Here is a 21,633-nt window from a genome sequence, read left to right on the forward strand (position 1 = left end):
GGGGATTCCCAGCATCCTCAGCTGGGCAGTTCATTGCTTGAGCTAAACCAACTGGTAAATCTGACCTGTGAATACCTGTCCTCGCAGTAGCAGGGTGGGCAAAGGCTGGAGCTGTTCCAACAACATAATTCATGACGTCTCCTCCATCGGAGCCCTAGGGGCCAGGGAGCCTCCTTTCCCTTCCCTTCACACCTGGCTGAAAACCCATCTTGCAGGAGTGGGGCAGGTGGAACTGTACTTTGCCCACTGTTAGAACGTTGGGGCCACCGGGAGTGGAAACCCCTCTCTAGAATGTAAACTCTTTGTGGGCAGGGATCGTGTCTTCCAACTCTATTGCACTGTAATTTTCCCAGCACCTAATACAGGGCTCAGAAGTCAGTAAGCACTCAATAAATACCACTGATTATTGATGGACCATTGGACTAGGGAAGTCCTTGCCAGGAGTAGCCCGAAGCCTGATAACTGGGTATTTCTGCTATTACTGTGGGTGATTAAATATTTTGGCTTTATTACAGGTGTTACTGCTTCCCTGGTGGATCTATTCTCAGATATTCCCCTTGTTAGATCCTCTTGTAAGCCCTGGAGGCCAAGAAACCATGAGCTAACTATTATCCTTGCACGCCCCACAGCCTTTAGACCATTGCTCTGCATACAGAAACCAATTGACAAATGTAAAAGGTAATAATGATGGAAGTAATTATCTCCCTCTCCTCACCCTCCCTGACCAAAATCCCAGAGAATTCCAACCAACTCCACACTGCGGTGCTGGCAGCGTGGTGTAGTGGAGAGAGCAAGCGCCTGAGCCTCAGAAGGTCATGGGTTCAAATCCTGGCTCGGCCACTTGTCTGCTATGTGATCTCGAGCAAATCACTTCACTGCTCTGGGCCTCAGTTCCCTCATCTGTAAAATGGGGATTGAGACTGCGAACCCTATGTGGGATAGGGACTGTGTCCAACCCGATTTGCTTGTATCCACCCCAGAGCCTAGTACAGTGCCTGCCACATAATAAGTGCTTAACAAATACCACACTTATTATTATCGTTAGAAAGGGCTTGGGTGGTGTAGCTTACTGCTCTACTTTTTTTCTGTTTCTTTCACACTTTTGAAGAAAACCGAAAGTAATCCCTCTCAACCAGCCAAAAAGAAAACATTTTCTCCATTGTTCATCCCTGAATGATTTCCTAATCCAGTTTCCTAGGTCCATAAACCAACCTATACATCCTTTCTCCCAAGATTCTGCCATAAAATATATTCTCTCTAAAGACATCTGTTATACTGCCCTTTCTGGGGAAATCTAAAGGTAGATTTGTCATGGCCTTGATCAAGATCAAGATTTATGTTTATAAATCGATTTATGTTTATACAATCAAGGTTTATGTTTATCCACTACTGAAATGATAACATTTATAAGGCGGTTGACCCTCCACCCCATCACCCTCCTGAACAAAACTCATTTGACCTCTTAGAAAATGGAAAGTAATTGGAAATGTGAGATACCTGTGAAGTTTGAGTGTCACCGTTCCATAAACAGTCACGAAGCCCAGAAGACGAACCCATCTGAGGAGAATGCAGCGAAATGTGTTTGGCTCAAAATACAAAACGATCACCTGGGAGATTAAAGAGAAAGAAAGAGTCCTTCAGTTTCATCTTTGTAAAGCTAGACAAGTGATTTGCCTAAGGTCCCACAGCGGATAAGTGGTAGAGCGGGGATTAGAACCCAGACCCGTTCCTGAATAATATCCTCTTCGGCTTGGTTTTGCAGCTGATCCCACTGTGGTGTGGCTCCTTTACTGGACTGAAACAGTAGTAGCAAGAGCATGGAAAGTCTCTGCCCATTTGCACTTTGGGACCCTTTTTTTGCACTGGGAGTTGGTCCCCGCACCCTCACAGGCGGAAGGACTCTAGGAAGCACCAGAGAGGCAGTCTGGGAGTCTCACGCCCATCCACGCTGCTGGCTGCAGGAATCTCTTCTCGTCAGGGTCATCTTTCAGCAGTGGTGAAGCGTTTCCACTGGAATTTTCTGTGCAACCGTGGCTGGACAGAAACCGAGCTTGTTGAGGATTCTCAAAACTCATCCCATTGGGCTCCTGCTAGAGGTCTGTGTCTGTCATATACTACAAACTGAACATGTTCCAAAGAAGCTTATTTCCAAATGGGTAGTCACAACGAAAACAGGCTGGAGGACCATTAACAATGAATGAATGAAAGCAAATGAAGAGGGGAACATTAGGGCCGATGGATAGTTCTCCTCTACCCTGAGGAAGGATGTCCACAAGGGCATCCATTCATTACCCAGTACCACCAACACCCTTTCGCTGCCATTAGACTGTAAGCTCGTGGGCAGGGAATGTGCCTACCAATGTTTCCCAAGGGCTTAGTACGGTACTCTGCACACAGTAAGTGTTCGATAAATACCACTGATTGATTGACTGATTGGAGACAGAATTCTGGGCTGGATGGGCCATTGGTCCAACCCGGTACCCACGGTGCTCGTGTTCTTATATTAGTCGCTCTCTTAGGTGTTTCCTCTTCTGCCAGATGATGTACCCACCTCACAGATTTAAATCTGCTCTTCTTCAATCCACTTTGGGGTGGGGAGTTGAGACAGTCTCTCGCAAGAAGTCCTGTGATGGCAGCACTGTCCTTTACTCATTCATTCAATAGTATTTATTGAGTGCTTATTATGTGCAGAGCACTGTACTAGCGCTTGGAATGTACAGTTCGGCAACAGAGAGAGACAATTCCTGCCCAATATCAGGCTCACAGTCCAAACACTTTACTCCTCCCACAGATCCCGCCAGCAACCCCCAGAAGCCACCATACAGGATGGAAATGAGGGTGCGGGGGGGCCCACAGGGTCCCTGGACCATTATCTCTTACTAGAAGCAGTATGGTCTACTGGAACGAGCACGGGCCTGGGAGTCAAAGATCCTGAGTTCTAATCCTGGCTCTGCCACTCAACTGCTCTGTGACCATCAGCCCCTCACTTAGCTTCTCTGTGCCTCAGTTCCCTTGAGTGCAAAATTGGGATTCATTACCTCTTCTTCCTCCTGCTTAGACCATGTGGGTCTCATGTAGGACCTGAATGTCTTGAATCTACCCCAGTGCTTAGTAATGTGCTTGGCACATGGTAAGCATTTAACAAATAACATAATAATAAGAATTATTTTAAAAATTACTATTATTGTTACCCACACCAGCTTCCCCCACCCTAGAAACACTCCATGTCTGTCCCCGGAACAGAGAGACTCCAAACTCCTAGCCATTTAAGACGGAAAATGTGAGAAGCAGCATGGCCTACTGAATACAGCACAGGTCTGGGGGTCAGAAGGACCTGAGTTCTAATCCTAGCTCTGCCATTTGTCCGCTGTGTGACCTTGGGCAAATCACTTAGCTTCTCTGGGCCTCAGTTACCTCACCTGTAAAATGGACATTAGGACTGTGAGGCCCATATGGGACATGGACTGTGTCCAACCTGATTAACTTGTATGTACCTCAGTGTTTAGCGTAATGCCTGGCACATAGTAAGTGCTTAAAAATACCATAAAAAATGTGGATTTTTGTCTGCCTAGAATCAAAGTGGGTTTTAATTCCACGTGTTAAAAACGATTGTGGCTCAGATCTGAATACCAAACCTCACGCCTTCCCTTTCCCCACTCCTGATGAAGGCTCCTGCTTTTCAGACCGGGGAGCTCTGAAAACACCTCTGTTTTTCCACAAGCCGCTTTTCTTTTCTAATCGAGCCATCTGGCAGCTGAACAAGCTGCTTTGGAGATGCCTCTGGAATTACCAGACAGCTTCATGTTGTTTCCTTTGTGTTCCGAGATGACGCAGTTAACGATGCCCCCACCCGTCAACCTTTTCAGCCTTATCAACCCAAGCAGGTCGGAATAGCATCATCGTTACCGTCAGCTTGGCTCAGAAAAGATAGCAGTGCGTATGTGCGTGCTTGACTCACAGCAGGCATGCCATGCCGAGCTGACATAACGCCCGTCCTCTGGTCATTAGACCGGTTGAGTCACCCCGGACTGATCGATGTGGCCGTAATCATCTCACCAACTCGGCATCACCACCCTGCAGGCAAGGGACTTCGAGGCCTGCTGAGAACTGATAAAGGAGCATCGGCTTAGAGGGTCCCTTTCCTCGCCCCTTCACTTTCTCCTGACACCAACTCCAGGGCTGGGGCAGCTGCAGGGAATTGGGTACCCCATCCCCAGCCAGAACCAGGGGGGCCAGAATGGCATCCATCAACCAGTTCCTGGATCTATGTGGCTTTTGGTTGGGGGTTCTCATGGTCCACTTTTGCACCCACATTAGGGATTCAGATTCCATCCGGGTAATGCTAGGATAAGGTGGGGTGCCATTTTTTGTCCAGAGCCCCAAAAGCCATCCCTTGGAAAATTCAACATCGAGGAAGTTCAGGAGCTAACGTGAGCAGTCTTGAAAGTTCTGACAAAGAGCTATGCCATTCCTATTGGGGCTGTAGTCAGATACAGTGTTTAATACAGGCTGGTTCATTCAATCGTATTTACCGATTGCTTACTGTGAAAAAAAGCACTCTGCTACATCCTGGGGCAAATATAACATAAACAAATCAGACAGAGTTCTGGCTCCTCAGGAAACTCATAATCTAAAGAAGCAGAGTGGTCTAGTCGATAAAGCATGGACCTGGGAGTCAGAAGGACCTGGGTTCTAAACCTGGCTCTGTCACTTATCTGCTGTGTAAACTCGGGCAAGTCACTTCGCTTCTCTGGGCCTCAGTTCCCTCATCTGTAAAATGGAGACAGATTGTGAGCCACATGTAGGACGGGGGCTGTGTCCAATGATTTGCTTGTATCCACCCCAGGGCTTAGTAATAGTTCCTGACACATAGTAAGCGCTTAACAAATATCATAATAATTACTATTATTATTATTATTATTGTGAGGGAGGAGAGATGCGAAGAGAAGAGAATTAAATTACAGAGAATGAGAATATTTAAGAATAGCAAAATAAAAAATGAGAGGTTAAGATTGGAAAATGGGACAGTGTCAATGTCCCACCTTCCCCTCCAACTCCTCCCTTTCTAGGCCCCAGTCTTTCTGGGTGATTCTGTGCCACAGTCCATTTCTTTCTTTCTTTTTTTTTTTCTTGTTCAGCACTTACTATGTGTCAGACACTGTACTAAGGTCTGGGGTAGATACAAGATAATCTGTTTGGACACAGTCGCTGTCCCACTCAGAGCTCACAGTCTTAATTCTCATTTTTCAAATGAGGTAACTGAAGCCAGAGAAGTTAAGTGACTCACCCAAGGACACACAGCAGACAAGTGGAGGAGCGGAATTAGAACTCAGGTCCTCTGACTCCCAGGCCAGTGTCCTTTCCACACTCTCCTCCCTGCCTGTGTGTCTGGCTCTCAGTCTGTTCTCTACTTCCATCTCAGGGTGTCTCTCTGCCTCTCTCTTTGACTCTGTGCTTTCCTTTGGGTCTTCCTGCCACCCTTTGTGTCGCTCTGACTCTGTTTCTCGTTATATATTCTGCGTAGCTCACTGTGGGCAGGGAACATGCCTGCTATATTAATAATAATAATAATGATGGCATTTGTTAAGCGTTACTATGTGCAAAGCACTGTTCTAAGCACTGGAGAGGACACAAGGTGATCAGGTTGTCTCACATGGAGCTCACAGTCTTTATCCTCATTTTACAGATGAGGTAACTGAGGCACAGAGAAGTTGAGCGACTTGCCCAAAGTTACACAGCTGACAAGCGGCGGATCCGGGATTTGAACCTATGACCTCTGACTCCCAAGCCTGTTGCTCTTTCCACTGAGCCAGGCTGCTTGTTGAGCTGTACTCTCCCAAGTGCTTTAGGCCAGTGCCCTACACACAATAAGCACTCAGTAAATAAAAATGATTGATTCTTTTCTTGCCTTTCTCCCTCCCGGATCTTGGAACGTTGGGTTTGGTCCCGGAGGGCAGTACAGAACCAAACAAACTGCTCCCCCACCCCCACCAAGGAAGTCCCCACCTCTGGTCCCACATTAAAACTCGGAAAGCATGCACTCTTTAATTGGGCCACCTCTTGCCTACTTTATCATGAAGCTCTTGTTTTGATCAAATATCCAAGCGATTGTGGAGCTGATGCACTAGTACATTGGATTTCATTTTTTTTTAATCTGGAAGTCTTTATTCATTTTTTATTTCATTTGAGACTAAGGCCTTGTGTTAAACCCAATTGGGGAACCTCTGAGTAAACTGATTTCAGGAAAATACAAAGTCCAAATGATTTTCAAATTAATTTGAACTTGAACAGCAACCTAATTTTTTTTTTCCCATTCGTCTAATTCACCGCCTTTTCATTTATATGCCAATAGCTGGCCATGGACTACAACTTCATTTGAAAGCAGCAAAAATTTTTCTCCAAATAGGATCAACCATGGGCACATGTAGAGAAAAACATCCTCCCTAATGTATAGAGCATGGGCCTGAGAGTCAGAAGGACCTGGATTCTAATTCTGGCTTCCCCACTTGACTGCTGTGTGACCTTGGGCAAGTCGCTTAGCTTCTATGTGCCTCAGTTACCTCATCTGTAAAATGGGGATGAAGACTGTGAGCCCTATGAGGAATAGGGTCTGTGCCCATGCCGTTTACTTTGTATCTGCCCCAGTGCTTAGTACAGTGTTTGGCATATAGCACTTAACAAACACCACAATTTTTATTTGGGGTGAATATAAAATGCCACATTTAATTAAAATGGACCCTGCAAAAAGATGACATTGCCATATTCAGAGATAACCTAATCAGTCTGCCTGAGTCAGCTTTAGGAGTTGAAAACAGTAGCAATCCACTTCACCATTTTCTCACCCTCTGAAAGTTAGCAAAGAAACCTTCTCTGTGGAAATGCCTTGTCTTGTCATTTGCAGCATATGAGGATTCGGATTTCATACTATGAACCAATTTGTTAAAGAGGTGGCCTGAGGCCTCTGAGAATGAGCCAATGTTGGCAATGAAAAGAGTAAAATTCAGGGATTACTAGGAAGAAAGGAAATGAATGAAGGAGTTAGAACCCGCTGGTTCCACGCTAGGGAACCCCCATCCTATTCCAGCAAAAGTAAATAAGGATTCCAAGTGCAACTCTACCAAGTGGACCTCCAAGTGAGGTGAAGACAGACTAAACCCAATGAGTGGCCTGCTCTTCTGTCCTTATTAATGTACTTGTTGTATGAGGGTTTTTTATATCATTTAAGAACTTACTACGTGCCAGGCACTGTACTAAGCGCTGGGGCAGATACAAGCTTGTCAGGTTGGACATGGTCCCTGTTCAGAATGGTGCTCACATTCTTAACCCTCATTTTACAGAAGAGGTAACTGAGGCTCAGAGAAGTGATTTGCCCAAGGTCACAGGGCAGACAAGTGGAGGAGCTGGGATTAGAACCCAGATCCTTCTGACTGCCACGTGGGCCAGGGACTGTTTCCAACCTGATTAGCTTGTATCTACCCCATGTACCATCTTTCTTTTAAAAAAGCTAACTCTATCCCACTAATATGTTGGCAGAACCTACGGGGGTCAATCTCTATGTAAGCATGGCTGGACCAAAGAATTCAGATGGGACCCTCACTTTTCCTCCATACCCCAAATCCTTTCAAAGTTCTACTCAGTCAGGGGGAGAACTGTATTCAGGGAAATCACCATTTTGTGGTGGTAGGTCAAAAACAGGTTCTTGAACAATCATTTTTCCATACATAATCTGAAGATGATGACGATGATCCACTCCCTCCCAGGATTAATGAAACCCACCTGAGTGTCAATCCACTTTGGGTGAGGATTCTTGACACACTGCCCACACGGGGCCACTGCTACTCTGCAGCCCATTAAACTACGGCATTCCAAAATCCCGTAGGTGGAAAATGACTGAAATTCTAAAACCTCCCAGTTCTACCTGCCTCTCACTTGGACTCTGGTATTCAATAAAGTTTGGAACATCATATTGTGGGTGGATTAGTCACATTTGTTCTCAACTCCCACACAGGCAAAAACAAAGTACCCTAACTAAACAGCTCTAACCCCAACGATGTGAAAATCACAGATTTATAAATATTGGTCTAACAGCAGTGTGTAAAACTGGCTCAAGTGTTGGGTAGTCATCTGTAGTTTTAGGTTCAACACATTGCAGAAATATCTTCGGGACCAATCAGTTATGTCTTCTTGCCTTCAAACCCCCCACCGCACCCCAACAATATTTTAAAAATAGCTTCTGAGGCCTAGGGGTGACACCTAATTATATAAAATATAGGTAACTAGAACATGGTATTTCAAAAGACCTTTGGCTGGGTTAAAAGACTCATAAGGCTAGAAGATATTTTAATGTAAGAATGCCTTTTGTGATGGCAGGATTGAGCTGTGATGAGCCTGAAACTCTGTTCTTTTGGGAACGCTGCCCTCCTGCTCTTGTATGTATTGTCACCATTCACCAATGACATCTGAAGTAACATTGAGCAGGGTACTGTACTAAGCACTTGGGAGAACAACAGAATCGGTAGACGTGTTCCTTGCCCACAACAAGCTTACAGCCTAGAGGTGACCCTGTCTCTGATCTTTGTCAGTGTAGTGGGTAACCCTCTCCCCACCCTTACACTTAGACTTTTGAGTCCTTTGGGGGCCAGATACCATCTCTATATCTCTCCATGCGTGGGTTTATTTTGTTACTGATAATAAGCTAATGCTGAGCTAAAGGAGGCTATCGCTGCGGAGTTTTCCAATATCATGAAGCATTTCCCTGTTTTTCAGCTCCAGTGACAACATGTGCTTTGAAATACTCATGGCCAATGTTGGTTTGGAGATTTAGGCACTTTTGTTTGGCTCCAGATGGAGATAGGCACTGATGTGGGCTAAGGTTGAAGTGATCTGGCCCTTGAGTAGTTAATGATGTTGCTTTTTTTATGTAGGCCAAACCACCATAAGAATAGTCACTGCCACAAAATGGGGCTGAACCCCACCGATATAGCTCCCGTAAGTAGGTACAGTCAACTACCCTTCCCCAAATGAGCATTTGGTAGCGTAAAGAGAATTAAAAATATACCACAAAGTATGTGCAGTGGTAGCTCTCACAACCTTACCTACTTCCCATTTCTTAACCCACAGCCAGTGTACTTACTCCATGGGAAAGTAAAATGGCATTGCTACTATTAATAAGTCAATCAATCAATCAGATTTATTGAGTGCTTACCATGTACAGGACACTGTACTAAGCACTTGGAAGAGTAGGATTTAACATACCTTGCCCACAATGAGCTTACAGTCTAGAGGACTACCATGGATTTAGCTAGTAGCTTGTTTCCTAGGAACTCTTAGCAAGTTAATAAATGTAGGCTTAGCATAAGCAGAAAAAAAAGATAAAGGATTATTACCAGTAATAAACTAAACTTTCCCTTCAAATGATAGACACTGACCTACTTCAGATTTACTCAAAACCTAGGTATGAAAAATCGCTATTCAGATGTTAGAGTCTGATAGCACCTAGACTTAGGCATCTATCAAACAGCTGAATATATTCAAGGTGTAACTCCTGACTTGGCTTGAATACGGATTATATTTAGAAATCAACAGATGGCATTAACATTTCAGCAGAAATTTAGACCTAGGTGAACAGCTGCTATTTGTTGGCCCGAAGGCAGAGCTGACACAGGCTAATTATGCACAGAGAGTTTAGATGACACACTATTTTCTACCCTTTGGGTGAGAGGTGCAATGGGAATAAGCACTTAACCTTATATATTTTAAATATGTTTTTCATAATTGCACCAATTTGGTTTGAATACCGGCCGTAGAAAATACAAGACCATCCTGGGGGGGGGGGGGGGGGAGTAAGGTTTAAGGAACGCTCTTCTCTTTCTTTGTGGAAATGGAGCATTAAAGCTTTTAAAAGGTTTCAGAGGAATCCAAGAGATGACTGAAGAGGTCAGCTTATCTCACCTCTCACCTCCACAAAAGAGCTGCCTGAACTATCTTCAATGATGGTACCCAAAGCCCAAGCCTAAGAATGGTAAGATATAGTCCCTGCTTTTCATAGTGTTTATATAACATTAAAATATTTAAGTATTTTCCCCGTTTCTTCTAAGTTTCTGACAACAATCTTTGGTTCAGGCAAATATTCAGCTTTCTCTAGAAGGTTTCCTGGACATGGCAGGATTGAAGGAAGGCTTTGAGGGAAAGGTCAATTAATCAGTCAACAGTACTTAGTGAGCACTTACTGTGTGCAGAACACTGTACTAAGTGCTTGGGTGAGGTATAGTATAACAGTGGAACAGACATATTCCATGACAATTGTGAGCCGACAGTCCAGCGGGGGAGACAGATGGGAAAATCCTTAATAACTCTGATGTATTAAGTGCTTAGTAGGTTCCAAGGACTGTACTAAGCACTGGGGTAGATAATGAGATAATGAGATAATCAGGTTGGATACAGTCTCTGTCCCCACATGGGGCTCGCAATCTAGGTGGGAAGGAGAAGAGATGGAGAAGGTGGTAATAATCATTAATGAGAATAATAATAATATCTGTTAAGTGGTTGCTACGTGACAAGCACTACACTAAGTGCTGGAGTAGATGCAACATCAAGAGTTAGGGAGAAGGTCACAGGAAACCGAAGCAGGTGGGACAGTCGGATGGAGGAAATTCCCGCCAGTGCCCCGTTGGCTCAGGTGAGGGGTCTATGTCTGTGCCATGGACCCAGGAGATGGTGTGTGGAGCCACTGGACTCCTAGCACCAACCCTGACCAGAGAGGAACGATGGGGAGGATGCAAAAGTCAGCTGACGGTTGTTCAGCGCAATGAAATGAGGCAGAATCGAGGGAAATAATAATAATGTTGGTATTTGTTAAGCGCTTACTATGTGCAGAGCACTGTTCTAAGCGCTGGGGTAGATACAGGGGAATGAGGTTGTCCCACGTGAGGCTCACAGTCTTCATCCCCATTTTAGAGATGAGGGAACTGAGGCACAGAGAAGTGAAGTGACTTGCCCATAGTCACACAGCTGACAAGGGGCAGAGTCGGGATTCGAACCCATGACCTCTGACTCCCAAGCCCGGGCTCTTTCCAGAGCAGATACCCCGACCGGATGGAGTTGCCACTCATCCAATCCGAGACAAAAGCAACCACGTTAGCCCAGAGTTCCTCATCCCTCAGGAATCCGTGGCTGATCGCTTGAACTGCTATGATCACTTCGTTCCAAAGGGACGGGGAGGCGAAGGCCAAAGCGATTGTGGAGAGGGGGTAGCAAGGGCTTGCAGATCAAGCTGACCTCACTAACCCAAAAAGAACACTTCCGAGATTGCCTGTGAACAGGTGGTCTGATGGGAAGGCCAGAGGCCACTGATCTACATTACAAGCTAAGCGTTTTTTTGGTGAATTGCCTCCTCACTCTATTAAAGAGCCGGATTAGCTCTGAGGTAGTAATTGCCCAGAGAGGTAACGAAGCATGCATGGCTCCTTAGCTAAAAGGAAAGACCCAAACGGCATTGTTTAATTTAAAATGCCCATTAACAATTTCATGATGCCATTTGCCTGATCTTCTAAAGGCCTCTCTCCCGTGGTTTCAGTCATAGCTACAGACCACAGCTGTGGAAACATTTCACAGAAACACAGAAACATTTTACCCAAATGTCACTACACACATTCATCATCTTTTGGCACGTTCCAATTGCTGTTTGGTGACATAGCTGTTGCTTGCAAAAGAAATCAAAGGGAAGAGAGCTTAAGACACTCATGTAAATTACAGAAGACCCGGGAACATAGAGCAGGGGAGGAATCTGGCTTCCCTTGACTGAGCTCCCACAGCAGGTAAGAATTGGAATAACCAAACCCAATGCTTGTGTTTGGGAGGGTGGAAGGTTGGGAAGAGGGACCTCATGTGCTGACTGGGAGAGGGGAAGGCAAGGAAGAGGAGAGAGAGGAGAGCAAGAATGGAACCTAAGTCCTATCTATTCCCTCCATTCCTTCCTAACTCTTTTTTTTCCCCTGCTCTATGTTGCAGCTGCCATGAGAATGTCAGGGTAGTGGCACTGGGTGAAAGTCGAGGAGGGAAATTTAGGAAGATAAAAGATAATCAGGTCAGATCCAGTCCCTTTCTCAAATAGAGCATGTAGTCTAAGAGGGAGGGAGAACAGGTATTTCATAACTATTTTACAGATGGGGAAATTGAGGCTCAAACAAGTCAGGTGCTTGGCCAAGATCACACAGTAGGTTTATCGCAGTTTATCTAGGGCACTACCTCCTGACTTTAAGGAGGATTTTCCAGGGACTGAATTGATCAGAATAAAATGTGCATTTGTAGGGCCTCACAGTTCCAAAAGAGAACTTGAGGATCCAGATTTGATTGCAGACATGAAGAGAGGGTTGCAAAATGCAAGACACCTTGAATCACCTTCCCCTCTGTGGTAATGAATGTCTGCTCTTCTAATGCAGTCACAGTGAAAACTGGGTGGGTGGGGCTGGTGTCCGAAGGGCATCTTTCAGACCTCTCCCGTCACACTGTGCTTAACCTGTGGTCTGTAGCTATGATGTCCAACCTCCATGATAGACCAACCTCAGCTATGTTTCCGACAGCTCGGCTGAAAAGCAAAAGCAGAACAAAGCCCCCTTTACTCGATCTATCCTTCACCATGAATTCAAACTATAAAGCCTTCTGGAACGGAATGCTTGATGAAAACACCTCTCTCTTTACGAATGACATTTACAGAGAGCAGCGTGGGGCCTGTCTGAGGAGCAGAGATAAACTCAATAAGGCCAGGAGGATCTAGGTTCAATGAAAAGACAGAAATGGAATCAGTAATGTTGGAAGTGAGGCTAGGAAACAGAAAGGTCCACAAAGGACTTTCATTACAATTGTGATTTAAATCTGTTCCCTGGCAGGTGTGATCAAAGAGTCAACCTCTCCCATTTGGCTAGAACCAACAATGCAGAGCTCAACAGCAAAGGAAAAATCCTTAGGGTTTGGAAATGGCTATTTAAGTTAAGTCAACCTAGCAGGCAACTTGGGGAGGAATAGTTCACTGGGGAAGGTGCTGTTCCATCCCATTTCAATTCTGCTAACCATGAATTCCAAGGAGGATTTTGACCCAGTACCACTGCCTCCTTTGTCACTGCAGTAAAGATTCTGATTCCATACTTAAGTTCGGCCTCGATGAAAAACTGGAAAAAACAAAAGGAAGGAGGACAGGTTTCATGTACATTCATTCTAGTATATCTTCCCCTGTGCATATTACAGCGCTTGGCACAGGTGCTCAAAAAATAATGCCGAATGACTGAACAAAGACTGAATGGCTTGAAACTGCCAGTGACAAAAGCATAGTACTACTTATTAAGTGTTTACTATGTGATAAGCACTGTACTAAGCACTGGGGTCGATACAAGGTAATCAGTCGGACTTAGTCCGTGACCCACACAGGGGTCGCAGTCTAAGTAGCAGGAGGAACAGGTATTGAATCCCCATTTTAAAGGTGAAGAAACAGGCACTGAGATGTTATGTTACTGGCCCAGGATGACACACCAGGCAAGTGGTGGAACTGGGATTAGAAGCCAGGTCCCCTGACTCCCAGGCCTGGGCTCTTTCCACTGGGCCTCGCTGCTTCTTTAACGACTGTTGTCTTTGATCTGTTAAAAGGACTCACATCTGGAAGGGTTGCAAGAAGCAGTACTCTGAATCCTGCAGGTGGCCAAGGTTCCAGCAGTGACTCCTAATGGCTGCTAATTTGGCCCATAGGAAATGAGCAGTCTTCAACTCTCCTGATCCTCAGCCCATCAGTTTTAGACCAAAGCTCTGGATAGGTTTAAGAGGGGTTTGAATACATTTATGCCTAAGTGGTCTATAAGGTGTTTAAAGAGGGAAAGTTAGAACTGCAGAGAGAAAAATTTATGGACTTTAGACAGCCCATGACTTAATACCAAGTAGGGCGATTACATATTTCCTCCAAGCATCCTTACAATATAATTAGCTCCTTATTATACTGAAGGCTCCTTGAGGGTAGGAATCGTCTCTTTAACCTCTAGTGAATTCTCCCAAGCACTTGGTGTAGTGTTTTCCTCACAGTACGGCCTCAGTAAATTGATGAATTGTCCATTTGGTCTGACTCAGTAACAGCATTGCTCATGGTCTTATGAGTCATTGTTGCAGTGGGAAATGAGAGGGAAAACCATTGTTGTGCTTGTTGCACAAAAAGTGTATGCTCATTTTGATTCATGTCCTTTTAAGAGCTTCCCTGACTGAGCAGAGAGTTCAGAGAGCAGAATCGGCATTTTTGGGAAAAAATCACAAGATCTCAGATATTTGTTTTTTGGGTTTTTTTGACTGTTGTACTTTGCAGAGAACGTGATCAGGAAATGAGCCTCTCTGGGCAAAAGAAAGGAGACTTCTGCTTTCTCCCAAGGATCCTGATTGGGACAGCCATTGACCTACAATAATACATCTTTCCTTCAAAAATTGGCAGGCAGTCAACAGCCCTCTGGGTCCAAATGTAGACCCGACTCCTGGAAGATCTCCTACATCTCCCAGAGGGTGTCTAGAAAGCAAATCACTTCTTTCCAGTCTATCGAGGAGAAATGCAGGTGGATGGTACTCAATAAAGTAGGAAGATTCCCCAAATCCGGCTAGAGATCACCTAGTTCAAGGTTCCTATAATCTTCCCAACCAGGAAAATTTACAACCAAATAGGAATGAGCAAGGTTGTGACACAAAGGAATGCCTGTTGGCTTGTATTAGAGGAGAAACATCCAATCAGGAGAGCCTAGCTGTTCATTTCAAACGTGAGCTCTCTACCTCACATCAGCATTAGCATCATGCCTGCTGATCACTGCACTAGCTGCTTGTGGGGCATACAGAAAAAGAAAATGCAATCCCTCTTCCCAAGAGATTTACAATCTAATGGGGAAGACAAGTGGACACAAATGGATGGTTGTACAATAGTTAAAAGAGTGTGAGAGAAGGTATAAATAATAAACATTGGCAGAGAAATAAATCAATACACACATTCCACACAAAGAATTTGGGATTCCAATTGTTTACATAGCTTTGTCTTCAATTTCAGCTAATCTCTATCATCACTGGCCAAACAGGTGACCCAGAGAAAATCCCCTACATCTTTCAAAGTTGCCAGGTGGCTTATTTCCACATTTTTCATATCTTAATTGTTTCCCGATATCAGAAGCCACACAGGAATCCTTCAAAATCCTCCAGTGGGTCTCCACTCAACAAGAAATCCTCAGCATCACGAGTTCAAGGTTCACGGCGGCTAAGTAATTATCTACCGGCCACCTCTCTCCATGTCTGAGACTCATCTCCTGCATAGTGATTTTCTTACCAAGTGAATTCCTTGTTTTCCTTCCGAAGGAGGAGCTTTATAGAGATTACAGTAAGGTGAAAATAATAACCATGGCTTCTCAAATGCAAGTCCAATTGTGTGGCACTCAATCAGTTCATCTCCAAGAGTTAATGCTTGAACCCATTTCAAGTCTCAGTTTTAAGGTCAATCGTTTTTGATTATTTTATATGGTACCCAGAATAACCAAATAGATTTGAATTCTACTGTCTTTGTAATCAGGAAATGGTGGGTTCAACCTGCAATCAGACTTGGGGTGCCTGATTCTACGACTCACAGATCAGACAGATGGGGTCCTTGCACACAGACCCCTTTGCAAGAGGAAAGAGCCTTTCCCAGCACTAGGTCTTCCCACTGAGCTGGGCCCTGAAAACCAAATGAGCCTCATGGGTTAGCCCTGATTATAATAGGGATCATGAATATGGCATGCCAGTGACAGGGCAGTGGAGCTTCCCCTGCATGAGTTTGTCGTGAAAATAACCTGCATAAATGGTGACCACTCTTGCATCCCCTCGTGTGGTGTATCCATGCTCTGTGGCCCAGCCCAACTGAACTTCACTGATTGCTTCTGTGAGTTTGTTACCTTGCTGAGTTATCTCTACAAATGTAGTCCATCCTTGTCATGATGGTTTCTATAAAATACATTTCTGTATATGATATCCAGTTCACATCTCAACAATTTTGCAAATGTTCTAGGTCAGACAGGGTTGGGTAAAATACAGTCTGGCCCATCGAATGATTTACTTTGGGCTGCAAATTCCTGCCTGTCTCTTGGGGATGTACTGAAGTACCTCCCTGCACACTGTAGCCACCCTACCTGCCCAACCCCACCCCTCACTATGTCTAGGAGTCTGAGGCATTATAGCCAGCAATTGTTCCTGACTGCTTCCAAAGTCAGGCTGGAGATCAAATAGAGCTGAAGCAAGCAGAAAAGCTCCCACTTCCATCTCCTAAGCCTCCCATATTCTCCATGACCCCATTCTTTAGTGTAACAGTGGAGAAAATTATGCAACCCTCTGAACAGTTGAGTACAATCTATAAGTGGCCCTCCAGCCAATAAAATTGCCCATTCCACTCTACATACTGCTCCTGCAACTCAGGCTGCAGGGAATTAATTAGGGAAGACTTGCTGAAAGAGATAGGGTTTTAGGAAGGCTTTGAACATGGGGAGGGATGAGGTCTGGTGGATTTGGTGGTGAGGGATTTCTAGGCAGAGGAAATGGCATGAGCAAAGGAGTTAGAAGAAGGCAAGGCAAGAACAGGGTATAATTAGGAGTTTGCTTGGAGGGGAGAAAAGAGTCAGCTGCAGAGTGGTGGGTGAAGACAGTCACTAAATACAATGACGAGAGATGCTGGAGAGCCTTGAAGCCAATGGTAAGGAGTTTTTGTTTGATGTAGATGGAGATGGGCAGCCTCAGGAGGGTTCTGAGGATTGGAGAGTGGGATGCTGACTGACATTTCGGAAGGGCAGCAGTGTTGAGTATCGACTGAAGGGCAGAGAGGCTGGAGGCAGGGAGATTAATGAGGAGGCTGAGGCAATAATCCAATTGTGATATTGGATTATTGGGTGGAGATAAAGGGACACAGCATGTCCTAGTGGAAAGAGAGGCAATGTGCCTAGTGGAAAGGGCACTTTCCATTCTCCTTAAGGATAATAATAATGTTGGTATTTGTTAAGCGCTTACTATGTGCCGACCACTGTTCTAAGCAGCGTGACTCAGTGGAAAGAGCATGGGCTTTGGAGTCAGGGCTCATGAGTTCGAATCCCAGCTCTGCCACTTGTCGGCTGTGTGACTGTGGGCAAGTCACTTAACTTCTCTGTGCCTCAGTTCCCTCATCTGTAAAATGGGGATGAAGACTGTGAGCCCCACGTGGGACAACCTGATTCCCCTATGTCTACCCCAGCGCTTAGAACAGTGCTCGGCACATAGTAAGCGCTTAACAAATACCAACATTATTTATTAGACACAGGGGAATCAGGTTGTCCCATGTGAGGCTCACAGTCTTAATCCCCATTTTACAGATGAGGCAACTGACGCACAGAGAAGCTAAGTGACTTGCCCACAGTCACCCAGCTGACAAGTGGCAGAGCCGGGATTCGAACCCATGACCTCTGACTCCAAAGCCCATGCTCTTTCCACTGAGCCATGCTGAAGAATGGTGGTGCTATTGGCAGAAATGGGATAATGACAAAGAAGGGAAAATTCTGGTGAGAAGATGAGAAGTTCCATTTTGGACATATTGAGTTGGAGGTGCCAGCAGGGCATTCAAATGGAGATGCACTGGAGGAAAGAGGAGATGTGGGATTGGTGGCCTGGGCTACAGTGATAATCCCCGCTCTACCACCTGCCTGCTCAGTGACCCTTGGCAAGTCACTTCACTTCTCCAGGTCTCAGTTACCTCATCTGTAAAATGGGGACTAAGACTGTGAGCCCGATGGGGGACAGGGGCAGTGTCCAACCTGATTTTATTGCTGAATTGTAATTTCCAAGAGCTTAGTACAGTGCTCTGCACATAGTAAGCGCTCAAATATGATTGAATGAATTTGCTTGCACTCCCCAGTGCTTAATACAGTGCCTGGCATATAGTAAGCACTTAAATACCACAATTAATTAGTTAATTAAGTAGTGAGTCTTCCACCTAAAGGTATTATCTGAAACCATGGAAGTAGATGATAATAATAATGACAATGGTGTTTGTTTAGTGCTGGGTTAGATACAAGATAATCAGGTTGGGCATAGTTCCTGTCCCCCATGGGGGGTGGCAGGGGGCAAGGTACATAAAGTTGATAGAGGATAAAGAGAGAACATTTTCATCTCCTGGGACCTCCCAGCTGGTTTAGGGAGAAGAAAGTTTCCCATTTATTCCCCCTGCTCCTTACTGTGCCTCAAACACTGCATTGTAATAATGGATGAGACTCCCCCAAGAGAGGGAGTGTAAGGGGAGAAGCCTCAGGGACCCAGCCTAGAGCCTTGAAACATACACACACAGTTAAGGGATGAAAGATGGAAGAGGAGTTAATGAAAGAAACTGTTTCATAGGCATCATTTTCTTGTCCATTCTCTTCAAGCTCCTGTCAAATGGATCTGGGTTGCTGTGATCATTGTCAGTCTGTCAATTGTACTTATTGAATGCTTACTGTGTGTATAGCACACAAGCGCTTGGGAGAGTACAATTTAACAATAAACAGACACATTACTGGCTTACAACAAGCTTACTGTTTAGCAGGGAAGTCAGACATAAATATAAATAAATTTATTAAATCTACATACAAAAGTGCTGTGGGGCTTGGAGAGGGGATGAATAAAGGGAGCAAATCAATGAGGCTTTGAAGTGGGGGAAGGGTAATTATCTGGTCCAGTGCTGGTGAGTTACCTGGGTGTCAGGATCTTCTGGCCCTCACATTTGATGTTGAATTTGATTCCTAGGTGAGGATGATGAAATTGCTCCAAGAGTTGCTCCAAGATCTGGATGTGTCTTTTGTAGTTGGTTCTGGTTTCATGGCCATTTAAAAGGCTGTACATGATAGCAGCTTTGCAGATTTTCAACTGGTATACAGTTTGTTGGTCTGTTGTCTGCCTACTCTGTTACGCAGCCTTCCAAAGGTCAGGCTCACCTTTTTAAAAACAAATTCTGCTTCCTATCTTCTTGTCTAGCCATGCACCATGGGACAACATACTGCCTAGGTAGCAAATTTTGGTGGCAGCTTTGATCAAGGGCCTCCATTTGATTTAATTAGTTAGTTCTGCCTAGTTAGAAGACAACAGACAACAATGGTTATCTTAATCCTGAGACTCTGATCCTGGTCCCGCTTGGGCCATAGCTGACAGGTAGAATAACTATCCTTGTCAAGCATTCAGCTGCATTATGCTTTTGCTTCTAAAGACGCTGTATTGAAATTGACAGTAATGTGTTCAGAAATTACATGGGTCATTTCATAAACTTTGTTTACAGACAGGCTCCATAATGAGATTTTCCCCCCTCTCTATCTGTCCCTGACATTTTAAACCAGAGAATCAGCAAGTTGACCTACAGGATGATGAAAACAGACACTGCCAGAGGTTCAGTGATTCTCTTCCCCTGTCTTCCCCATGGTTATCGCCCCCAAATTTCATCCCTAAAAAGAGACGAGAAATGTATTTAACCCAGGGCCACTAAAAGATCCTTTCCAACCTGATGAGCCAATAGCAACTGGCAAAATTGATGACAGACAGGAGACGGGGGAAGCACAGAAATTAAGAGAAACTGAAAAAGGTTGAGAAAAGTCAATATAGGTAGTAAAGAGCAGGATGGAAAATCCAGAACAAGGGAGATGGCCAGGAAAGTCAGGGAAACCGCAAAAGATCAAGGGAAAAAGGGGGAAGCACAAATGCCAAAAGAGGTTGCATGTGTATTAAATATTGACATTGAAAGGAAGAAAAAGGCTACATTAAGGACCAATGTGGGCCAAGAAACGGATGCACAAAGTCTTCATCATGGAAAAGTGTCCTTAAAATGCCTGCATTTTATTGATTTTTATTAGAAGAATAGGTCAGATTCAATATTTATTGAGTGCCATCTGTGTGCGGAGCACTGTATAAAGCACTTGGGAGAGTATCGAAGAAACAAAAGAGATCTTATAGTCTAATGAAGGAGACAGACAGACCTAAGTTATTTACAAAAAGTGGGAGTAGGAGTAAGTCCATGGATATAAAAGGAAGTGGAACAACTAAGTCCAAGAATGACATTTTTTATGGTATTTGTCAAGTGCTTACTGTTTTCCAGGCACCATACTAAGCCCTGAGATAGATAAAAGTTAATCGGGTTGGACAGAGTCCCTGTCCCACATAGTGCTCGGTCTTAATCCCCAATTGACAGATGAGGTAACGAGGCACAGAGAAGTTAAGTGACTTGTCCTAGGTCACACAGCATCCAAATGGCAGAGCTGGCATTAGAACCCAGGTCCTTCTGATTCCCAGGCCTGTGCTCTACTAGGCCACGGTGCTTCTCATTTGTTAAGGGCGCCCTACATGCTAAGTGCCGGAGTAGATACAAGCTAATTGGATTGGCTGAAGTCTCAGTCCCACATGGGGTTCACAGTATAAGAGGGAGGAAGGACAGGTCTCTTATCCCCATTTTAAAGATGAGGGCACTGAGGCCCAGCGAGATTAAGTGACAGTGCTGGGACCGGACCCAGAGTTTCCTGATTTGTAGATCCCCTTTCTGTCCACCAGGCCATGCTGCCTCTCACAGTATCAGCTATGCCTCTGCCACCCCAAACTCTAATATGGATGCAGCACAGCTTCCTCCACTGCCCTTGAGAACCCTCATTCTTAATATATCAGTGGGTTCTCCTTTCACTCACTCTCTCTCACACACACACACACACGCACACACGCTCTCCCACCCTCTCCTTACCACTGGCTTCTCCACTGGGGTCCCCAGCACAGAAGACCCCCGAGCTATGGTGAGGTCCCCTCGAGAAGGGGCTGGAGGGGAATCTGTCAGTGACAAGAGAGGAGCCTCCCCTCTAGACTGTCAGCTCACTGTGGGAACGGAATGTGTCTACCAATTTGGTTGTGCTGTACTCTCCTAAGTGCTTAATACAGTGCACTGCACAGAGTAAGTGCTCAATAAATAGCAATTGACTGATCTCGGAGCGTTAAGAGGAACAGTACACTGCCACCCCCACAGGTGGCTGGGGCTGTTTCTTGGGGCTGGAGGAGGAAGGAACATGGCTGAACTGGCTGTATGAAGGGCTAGTGGTGAGGTGGGGCTGCACTGTGGCTACTGCATCCAGGGTCTGCTCTGACCTAGACTCTAGCTTCTGCCATTGCAGGCCCAGTTCCCCTCCTCCGGCCCCAGGGCAGCTGGCGGGAACCCAACCCCTCCACAGGGTAACGTGATCTGTGGGAACATTAGCGTGGACTTGGGAGCTAGGCAGACCCTGCTGGTTCTGGATAGGTCGTGACACTGGATTGACCTCTCCCAGCCTAGCCCAAAGCTCCAGTGTCCTGTACGGAGGGGGCCGGATCTGGGCTTACAGATACCCAGGGCTCTCACACCCATATGACCCCCGGATAGATCCGAAGTTCCTATGAAACTTGCTTTGAACAGCATCTACCATGGCATCAAAAACCCGGGGGACTTTAATGCATATATCTGATTATGACCATTACTGGAAAAGTGCATTAAGTCAATTAATAATAAAAAACCTCTCTGGCTAAACAGTTCCCTGTCACAAATGTCATCCCCATATAGATTATATGCTTTGGGACATGCATTTTGATAGCCTGAAGCACTAA

The 21,633-nt window shown here is 45.1% G+C and overlaps 1 protein-coding gene across 1 annotated transcript in view; it reads right to left on the bottom strand.

The window, feature by feature from the left end:
* The window catches only part of GPR158 (G protein-coupled receptor 158), a 192,778-nt gene that overhangs the window by 36,260 nt on the left and 134,885 nt on the right, over positions 1–21,633 (bottom strand). Inside the window, exon 7 of the mRNA XM_029078136.2 lies at positions 1,498–1,607. Coding sequence (XP_028933969.1) covers positions 1,498–1,607 — 110 coding nt within the window. The remainder of the gene's footprint in view (positions 1–1,497; positions 1,608–21,633) is intronic.

Source organism: Ornithorhynchus anatinus, chromosome 13, assembly GCF_004115215.2.
Source record: "Ornithorhynchus anatinus isolate Pmale09 chromosome 13, mOrnAna1.pri.v4, whole genome shotgun sequence".
NCBI classification, from domain to species: domain Eukaryota; kingdom Metazoa; phylum Chordata; class Mammalia; order Monotremata; family Ornithorhynchidae; genus Ornithorhynchus; species Ornithorhynchus anatinus.